Source organism: Pelophylax lessonae, assembly GCF_965119305.1.
Source record: "Pelophylax lessonae genome assembly, chromosome: 4".
NCBI lineage: Eukaryota > Metazoa > Chordata > Amphibia > Anura > Ranidae > Pelophylax > Pelophylax lessonae.
In genome coordinates this window covers 326,776,704-326,786,975 of record NC_138771.1, presented here as the reverse complement: position 1 = coordinate 326,786,975, position 10,272 = coordinate 326,776,704, and the positions used below count along the sequence as shown (strand labels likewise).

Here is a 10,272-nt window from a genome sequence, read left to right as displayed (position 1 = left end):
GTGTGTGCAACCAGGGAAGTATTGATGCATCATTCCATTCTGAATCAAGGGTCCATCTCTTGAATTCTGCGACAAAGTCTTCTACAGGTCTCCTACCTTGTTTCAAGGATCTTAATTGAAGATCGGCAGTACTCTGCCTATTGGGATCATCATATAGGCTAGTGAGTTCTGCTAGGAACAAGGCATAGGAGTTGAGAAGCTGGTCGTTTTTCTCAAAAAGAGAGTCTGCCCAGGCCCGAGGATCGCCTGTTAGGTAAGAAATAATAGTACAAACCTTAATGTGATCAGTAAGGTAGGTACGGGGTTTTAGCAAGAAAAGTAACTCACATGCGTTTTTAAATTCGCGAAATTTTTTGCGATCGCCTGTAAATACCAAAGGAGGATTTATTTTGGGTTCAGGGGACTGAGCAGTGGTAAGTTGTGTCAGTCTAATTACCTGCTGCGACAGAGCCTGATTGTCTTCTTTTAATTCAGCAAGTGCGTGTATTAACGCAGTTACTTGCTGTTTTAATTGTGTCATCTGAGTGGTTATTTCTGCTGAATCCATTTGTGGTTCGTTCAATCTGTAACGCTCCTGCGTTTTACGTATGATGTGGATTTTCAGCTGCAGAAATATTCCACTTCAGTAGTCATGTAGAGAAACGCTGAGACACCAATCCCAACTCTCAATGACTCATCATGTGTGGATGATCTCAATTCAGCAAGTAAATACACACACTCAATAAGATGTTTCCTAGAGTGACTTATGTATATAGTAACACAGTGATGATAGGCTGAAGAGACAGGTTGGGTAGAGATGGTAGATGACAGACACTTGAAAGGAAATGTTCTTGAAAGTAAGATAGTAGCAGATGGGATGCAGATAGGTTTAGCAATCATGTATGGTAGCAGATGACAGAGTAGCAGGTGGACATACAAGAGAGATCAACCCAGTGCAAGAACAGGTGGTAGTAGGCTCAAGAGCTAGCAATCTTAGATAATGCAGATGTAGTAATAGTCCTTAGTATGCAGAGCTAGATAGTGTAAGCTTTAGTATAAAGGTTATAGAGGTTTCCCCTGTGGGGTACTTATCACTAATAGCAATGTAGCAGAGGAGAGGTTCGGCAAGAGCGGATGATCCGGTAGCGGGATACAGGGATCAGCGCAGCGTGGTTCCGACAGCGAGGTATGCTTGCAAGCATGAGAGCTTCAAGACAGGTTAGCATCAAGGCACAAAGCAGTTTGAACGAACACATGTGAGTGAGAGCCGGCGATCTAAATAGCCATCCAGTCCGGCGCTCAGTGATGACAGCATCAGTCTTAAAGGTGTATGCGCACCTTACCAAAAGAGAATGGTGAAAGAAATGAAAGAGTAATTAGGGTACCCAAAGGTACCAGAACATTACAAGAGGTGGATGAAGAGGCTGAGACTGCAGCAGCAGAAGAGGAAGCAGGAGGAGCCAGAGACCTTTCTTGGTTTTTGAGGTGTGTACTCCGCTGCAGCTCGTCCTTTGCACTTAGATGCCTGGTCATGCAGGTTGTGCTCAGGTTGAGAAGGTTTATGCCTCGCTTCAGGCTCTGACTGCACAGCGTGCAAGCCACTCGTGTCATCACATTGTCTGAAGAACTGCCATGCTAGGGAACTCCTTTGAGCTGGCTTTGGTGTGCTCGGTCCCTTGCTGCGTTGGGCAGTAGCAGGCGTAGTGTCTAGGGCATGGCCGCTCCGCTTTTACACCCTGCTTCCTCTTTTGCTGTGCTGGTGGCTCTGTGCAACCACCGCCTCTTCATCCAAACCACTCAGGTCACCTGCATTAAATTAATTCCATGTGGGGTCGAGGACCTCATCGTCCTCCACATCATCTTCCACCCAGTCTTCACCCTTGCCCTCCTTGTCGGTCTCCACAATTCGGAATTCCGCAGCAGTTGGCACCTGTGTTTTGTCATCATCCGAGACGTGCTAAGATGGTCCTCCCATGTACTCATCTTGAGACATAAGTGGTTGGGCATCGGTGCACTCAATCTCTTTCACTTCTGAGGCAGGGCTAGGTGGATGACCTTGGGAAACCATGCTAACAGAGTCATCAAAAAGAAGAAGAGACTGCTGCATGACTTGGGGCTCAGACTGCTTGGCTAATTTGCAAGGGGGTGAGGTGAAAGATTGATGGACATCGGCTGCAAGTGCCAACTCTAACCTTTCTGCTGAAGACTAGGTGGGAGAGAATGTGAATGAACTGGAGGCACTGTCAGCAACCCAATCTACTATTGCCTGTACTTGATCTGGCCTCAACATTTGTAGAGGCGCATTAGGCCCTGCCATATACTGCTGTAAGGTTCTGTCGCCTACTCGCAGCTGAGAAAGGTGTTTTAATTGTGCGTGTAGCTGGCACAGATCGACCACATCCTCTCCTTGCAACAGGAGCTCCACCAGCAGCACCACGACCCAGCACTAACATGGTGGAGCAGCATGTGTGCACACGCCTAGACGTACTAAATGACGGGTCTGCACCCTTCAACTTCTGGGTCACCAAATTGGGCACAGGGCCTGAGCTTTCCCTTTACGCCTTGGAGGTGCTGGCCTGCCCTGCAGCCAGTGTATTATCTGGATGGGTATTTAGCATGGCGGGGGGCGTTATCACAGACAAGCGCAGCTGCCTGTCCAGAGCCAATGTGGACAAGCTCACGGTCATTAAAATGAACCAGGCATGGATCCCACAGGACTTGTCCGTACCTTGTACAGAATAGACATGTATACCGGCCTTACCCAGCCATTGTTGTATTTGATCTTTCTAACTCTTTTGGGGTGTACCCTAATTTAAAAAGAAATAAAATTAAAAACAAAAACCAGTGTTGGCTACCTCGTCCTCCTCCACCGCCACTTCCGCCTACACCGCCACATCCACCGCCACCTCAACCTCCTACTCCATATGGGCCTCGTCCTCCTCCTCCACCACCGCCGCCGCTTTCACCTACACCACTATATCCACCGCCACCTCAACCTCCTACTCTATATGGGCCTCGTCCTCCTCCTACATCATTCAAGATAATTTTTTTTTTTTTTATGTTATTTTAAGTTATTTCCCTATCCACATTTGTTTGCAGAGCACTTGCCATGCTCTTAAGAAGATTTTGCAGCCCTCTAGCCCTTTCCATGTGTTTTTTAGAGCTTTTTAGTGCTCAAAAGTTCAGGTCACCATTGGCTTCAATGGGGCTCGGGATCGGGGTAAAGTTCTGGTTAAGTCCGGGTCACGAACCCGGACTTTTTTCTCAAGTTCGGTCGGACTCGCCGAACCAGGACATCCAGGTCAACTCTACTTGCTGGTCATGGTCACAAGATCAATGGTAAGTAATGTACTAGTTGGCCATAATACGTCTAATATAGTGCATGAAGCCTTGAACTTACATATCCCACAGTGATAGGGGGTCTGCATGCACTAAAAGCTGAATTTCTGGCCTTGTGTATTTTACTTCTTGTTCTTATACATCTCCATGCAGGTTTAATTTAATACAATTTCAGTAATTTTTTTATGGAGGATAATCTCATATGAGAAACACTAAGTCGAGTGCAGTAAGTCCCAAGCACTTTTGGATATATTTTGTCCCTATGGGAAGGATTGTCACCTACCTGCTCCTAGACTCCTGGCTAGCCAAGCTCACTATCTGTGGGCTCTGGGCACCACCAGCTTCAGCTCCCACTCCGATTTCAGCTTCTAACCTGCGGCTTCCCGAGTCCTGAGTACAGAGGCTCCATGGGGCTGAGTCAGGGAGTCAGTGGAGCTCCTGGCCCCACCCTCTCCCTGCAGGCCGGGGAATACAAATACAGCACAGCCCCACTGCCTGCCTTCCGTGTACCCGGTCCCGGACACCGAAGCTCCATAATGGGGCCCCCAAATTTGCGGGAAATGCGGGCATAAGGGGCAGCCACTTTAGGCGCTACAACAATGATTGGGCTCCAGGCAGCTGACCCTTTTTCCCTGCATTAAAGACAGCCCTGGTTACACGCACCCTGCTGTGTAATCTGATTCTCCTGGCATTCCAAGATGACCCACAGCAGGCTAGATGGCTCTTCAGTCCAGAAATATGTGATATGTCCTTGTATGGCCCAGTCAAAGCCCAGACTTAAACCCCATTGAAAATCTTTGGAATGACTTGAAGACTGCAGTCCACAAACTGTCACCATCAAATCAATTCTGCAAAGAAGAGTGGGCAAATATTACAAAGTCTAGATGTGCAAAGTTAGTAGAGACGTATCCCAACAGACTAAAGGCTGTAATTAAAGCAATAGGTAGTTCAAAATATTACTGACACAAGGGGGTGATCCTTTTCCCAACTCAGTGATTCTGTTTATGATTTTTTTTTTCTGACATGTTGGTGTTATATCTTTTACTTGAATGATATAATTTGCACTGAGTAAATACAGCTGTATAATACAAAAAACATATTTGTCTTCATTTCAGACTGCAAAGCAACAAAATGTTATTATTTTAAAGTGGGTAACTCTTTTTTATACCCATTGTAACTTTATATCTACCATACCTGGCTGATGCCTTTGGAAGCTTGAAATCACTGAAGCAGTCACTGTTACTACTGATCTCCACTTGCTTCAGGGTCCTGTCCTGAGAGGCTGGCCTGCTGCATTGGATGCTCAGCACAGGTGCCATTCAGAGAATGCTTTGCGTTTCCTGAATGAATGCCAAAGCATTCTTTAAATGTACGAAGTGGAGAGGCAGGGTGGTGACATCATGCTTTGTCCAATCAGAGAATGTTTTGCATTCATTCAGAAAATGCAAAGCATTCTCTGAATGGTGCCCAGTGCCATCTTAAGATCATTAAAGGGCCCCGGGCAATGCAGTGCACTGGGGCCCCGCCTACACAATCACCCACGAGAATAAAAATGCAAATTATCAATAAGGCGATATTTATTGGTACAGCAGTGCCAGGCTAATGACAGCTTCCAAGTTGGGCGACTGGGTCCGGTGAACACACACACGGACGGGAGTCAGACTCGACTGTCCTGTGTGTGCCCGTTCCTGTGGAGGTGGACAGGCATTCCTGCAGTTGTGGGCTCCACCTCCCAAGTGGCCTGACAGCAGCCCAGGGCTGACAGGCGCTTGCCACCTGCTAAGTTCAGTAGCGGGATGCACACGGGAATCTGGACTGATGCCTTGCTGAGGCTGGGGCTGGGGCTGGGTCGCTGGGCAGGTGGGGCCCCCCAGGCAAGTGGGGCCCCCAGGAAACTTCCCAGCATGCCCATTTGGTGAGATGGCCCTGATGGTGCTCGTGCAGAGTGGGCGGCCCCCTGTGTTCAGGATGCAGCAGGCCAGTCGCTCAGCATGGGACCAGAGATCAAGTGGAGGTCACTGGAATAGTAGTGTCTACTTCAGTGATATCCAACTTCCAGGGACATCAGACAGGTATGGTATATACATAGTTACAATAGTCCAAGCAGGATCAATGTAACTTTGTATTAAATATTCATATCTGGAATTCCTCTTTAAGTGTATTAACGTTTTTCCACAAGTGTTTTTTTTCCCACTTTAGTGCAACATTTTGAAACAATAGGTAAACGGCTTTAAGTACTTGCCAATGCTGTATATTTGAAGTACTTGGGTGTAATGAACAATTGAATAGCTGTGGTACTAATGATTATCAATGGAAAAAATAAATGTGCAGATTAAATTCAATGCAAATACCAACAATAATTTTTTTTTTTATACATTTTTACATAATAATAGAAAATCCCTTTACATTGCAGAAGTATTATCTGGGTTGATAATTCCCCCCCAAAGTATCTACTAACATATATGTAGCCTATCTAGCATTTGCCTCCTCTAATACCTCATCATCTCTCAAAGCTTGGTTCACCATATGCCAGAAAACAACTGTAGCATTAATGTTCTTAGGCCACAGGAGATATGTCTTCTTTTTTAACACACTTCTTAATTGATGATAGAGAGAAAGTCTATGATGGGGGATATACTCCAAGAACAGTAAAATCAAGACATCACTTTTTTCATCAAAAAGGCGATAACTGGCGACCTGCATTTCCTTAGAACACCATTCACTAGCTAAATAGTGTCTACTGATTACACAAATGGTTTTGCGACTGCTGTAAATGTTATCTATAATATTGTCCACAATGGCTTTTCCTGGTTCAAAGTCTCGGTGATGAAGACAGAGCTTCCACTGGTAAGTTTTTTCAAGGTTTGGTATGAGCTCATGAAAAACCCATTCTTCATCATGACAGTTGTAAGAAATGAAAGCATCATACTCATAGTTTTTTCTTATTCTTTTGTGTTTCTTATCATGTAAATAACCAAGGATAATGTAATAAAAATATAGCACTTTCCATCGCAATAATTTCCATACTGTTGAGGACAACAACCAAATGCTTATGAACACAGTGGTGGACAGAAATAGATCAAAGTCATAACTAGGCCTACAGGAATCTGTGTTAAAAGTTGACAGTCTTTGTCCTTTGTTAGATGAGGGATACGCACATCGGTAATCATAGAAATTGAGTACTTGGGTTTTTAAATCATCTTGAACCCACCCTATAAACCATTTGTTGTCACAACTGCACAGCATTGGGTTATCATTCAAATCCAGGAATTTAAGAGAAGGTAGTGCTTTAAGTTGTGTTTCCTTGAAAGTGTTTATTTGGTTACCTGAAGCTCGAAGAATATTTAATTTGGAAAGATTTAAACTTGCCAAAAAGTCAAGTGATTCAAGCGTCATTTGTTTTAGATGAAGTTCAGTCAAATTACAAACTGGATTTAACAGTGTTGGATTCAATATTGGTATAGGGTTATCACTTAAATCCAATTCACTTAGCTGAGGAATGTAAGAAAGCACATTGTCATCAATGGTGGACAGGGCAAGATTTCCTAACTGAACCTTGTATAATTTTACCAAGCCCTCAAATAAGTTGACTGGTAAATTCCTCATTCCATTATGACCCTGACTGTTAAGAGCAAGACGCTTTAATGAAGTCAAAGAATGGAATGGTGGCACAATTAGTTTTTTTGAGGATTCATATTCTATATAATTGCTGAAAAGTTGAAGTTCATTAAGAGATTTAAGCCCTTGAAAAGTATTACTTTTAAAAGAATCTTTTGTTAGTTTATTGCTTCCAAGCAGTAATGTTGTCAGGTTTTTCAGACCTTTGAAAGCTCCTGGTTCTATGTTTTGTATCTGATTGTCTACCAGATGTAGAAGATTTAAAGAGGTTAAGTTTTGAAAAGTATTTTCAGAAAGAGAACTTAACTTATTTGTCTTCAGTATCAGGTACTTAAGATTTCTGAGATTGCTTCCAAAGGACTCAGAAATATCAAGGAGATTGTTTTGTCCTAAGCATAAATATTCTAATCCCCAAATCTTAGGTGAGGAGGAGTGAAAAACAAACATCTTGTTTCCAGATAGATCTAGATTTTTCAGTTTGATGAATGATTTTGTGTCATTTAGGTAGACTTCTGTGAGATGATTGAAACTCAAGTTCAGTCTTTCCAAGTTGGCCATCTGTGATAAGTCACTGGACAGCGCAGATAATTTGTTGCCGGCCAGTGTTAGCTGTTCAAGAGAAGTCAGATGGTCAAAGGCAGATGCAGGTACAAGTACAAACTGGTTGTAAGATATGTCTAAGAATTTTAATTCAGAACAGTTTTGGAAAGTATTTCTTTGAAATGCACTGTAATTATTATAGTGAAGGTAAAGGGTTTGAATTTTGGAGTGTTTAAGGCAAAGTTCTTGGATAATATTGTGAGAGTCAGTAAGGTTTAAATGGCCGAGGTTAACTTCCTGCAATGAACTACAGTTAAGAGTCTGGATAACCTCTAATATAGCTGTTGGGCTCAAACTTACATTTTCCATGATTATCCTCTTCAACCCCCTCAGGAAGCATGGGTCTTTAACTGTCCATGTGAGTGGGGGACCAGAAAATGAGATATTTAAGGAAGTAAGACCCTTTAGGACATCAGAAGTAAAACTAACTGAAGCAAGTGGATTCTTTGATATGTCAATTGTATGGAGTGAATTAGAAACATTTTCAAGGTCAGAAGATAAAAAGTTTTTAAGACTAATATTTGCAATGTCTATCGCCATCAAACTATTTATCTGAAAAACTGAACGTAGAGATCCAAGTGTCTGAAGGGGGTTAGATGACAGATCAAGCACCTTCAGATATTCTAAAGGAGAAAAAGCCATTGGCAGTATAGTAGCAATGCTGTTATTGCTCAGTAATAGAGTGCTAACATTCTGCAGACCTTCAAAAATACTATTATTTAGCATCATTAAAATATTATGATTGAGGTTCAGTATTGTAAGTGCAGTTAACATCCGAAAACTTCCCCTTTCAATGATATGGATGTGGTTGTTTGATGCATTTAATCGTTGCAGATGACTGACATTGCTGAAATCTGCAGTCTTTATAACTTTGATCAGGTTAAAAGAAATATCAAGATTGGATGTTGTGTTAGGAAGGTGCTCGGGTACATGCTCCAAGCCTCTTCCATAGCACAGAAGTTTGGGGTTTTGCTGGCCATGAACATCACATCCTTGTATTGCAAAGCAGTGCCCTTGCTGGATGAAGGAAAACATCACAAGCCATGCTAGTGGCAGAAACATTTCTAAGATGTAGACTATTGGAAACTGATTTTGGTAATGGCAAAGAAAAGCAGTCCAAGATAATAAGTAAAATGGACAAGACTCTTGTTGGATGGATTTCCTTCTACTTTCCTTACACAATGCACATTCAGGAATGGTTTGAGTCACACTGCTTGTTTTTAGATACTGTTAGACATATTCCAGCCATGTGTTATGTGACCATGAAGCCCCATTTCCTGAAAAACAAAAAAGAACAGTTCTTAGGATTCTATTTTCAAACAGTAAACAAATATAAATAAAAGGATGGCCCTCACATATTCTCAGCATATACTCATGAATACATAATATAAAGTGATTATGCAATAATGAGTGGGGATCCATCACTTCCGGGTCCCGTGTGACATCACTTCCGGGCTAGCTAATTAGAACGAGGCTTGGATCGCATGCCAGCCTCAGAGAAACTATTCGGTATCTGCAAAAGTTGTTTACACCAGTGCCAGTGCATGGACACTAATACATGTGAGTACAATTCCTTTTATATGTTTTTTAACATCAATACAATTAAAACTACTACACTATGGAACTTTTTAATCCTGTCTCCTGCGGAATCATTTTCCCTATGAGCTTCTTATCCTAATAGAGGAAAGCAGTAGAGCTTTATTTCAGAGGAACCCCAGCTTTTGGTGTCACATGTGCAATCTGACCTACCTGTAACAAGGTGTCAAACACCTCAGAAATGTATTTTGTGCAACAACTACTGTACATCAGTATTTTGTAGAGGTATATATTTCAACCAGTAGATGGCAGTGTTTTTTTTAAGATTGTAGCTGTATCTATGGTATGCTCTATGTCTTTTCCCTAAATAAAGTTCCTGTTGCCTGTCTGCAGGTAAGCAGCAAAGCCCATGTGGACTGTGCACTGTCTGTTCTGTAGAGCTAAACACAGAATTTCAAATAGGTTATGGGCCCAGATACCCACCCAGGCATAGCCTAGACAAAAGAACACAGACGCCCAGTCATAGCTAGCTACAGCAAATAAGTGCAAGATACAGCAACAGAAAGAAGACTGCACCAGGATAAAAGACACTGGCCAGTAACACAGCTGCAACAAAGCTTTCATTTGCAAATCTGAGAATCCAGAACTACGAGTATTGGTAATTGAAGATGAAAATGCTGCTAATAAGAGAAGATACCTGGAAATGTATAAATTAAGCTAAGCCAAAACACCCTTCAGATGAGTGGATAGAGAAAGACCAAAAAGCTCCTTGGCATAGAGGACAATCAAATCATACATATATGTAATTGTGAAACTGCTAAAGAAATGTGGGAAGCATTACAAAAGATGCATGAAAGAGCTAATCTCAGCCATAAACTGTATTTGATTAGAAAGCTATACCAAACCAAGCTGATGAAAGGTCAGGATTACATAAGGCACACTTTGGAAATGGTTGAAAGCCTGAGAGGTATAGGAGAAGAAATGAAAGATTTTATGTCGCAGTATTGTTACTCAGTGGCTTACAAGAAAGTTATGAAATGCTTGCCACAGCACTTGATGCACATCCAGATAGAGAACTGACATTGGAATATGTCATGGGCAAGCTTGTGGATGAACCCCCTTCAGCAATTCAGTCTGTCCCCTAGACATGTGCAATACGAAAAAATTTGTTTAGTTTCACATCGTTTAGATTCGTTAATC

The 10,272-nt window shown here is 42.4% G+C and overlaps 1 protein-coding gene across 1 annotated transcript; it reads right to left on the bottom strand.

Moving 5' to 3' along the window:
- Window positions 1-5,741: 5,741 nt before the first annotated feature.
- Window positions 5,742-8,801, bottom strand: LOC309555148 (uncharacterized protein). Its single transcript, XM_082256989.1, has one exon. The coding sequence runs from the start codon at window positions 8,596-8,598 to the stop codon at window positions 5,788-5,790; it is 2,811 nt and encodes a 936-aa protein (XP_082113115.1). The 5' UTR covers window positions 8,599-8,801; the 3' UTR covers window positions 5,742-5,787.
- Between the last annotated feature and the right edge of the window lie 1,471 nt (window positions 8,802-10,272).

Excerpts from the sequence above, each read along its gene's own strand:
- LOC309555148 (XM_082256989.1), bottom strand. The coding sequence starts at position 8,598 with ATGTTTCTGCCACTAGCATGGCTTGTGATGTTTTCCTTCATCCAGCAA.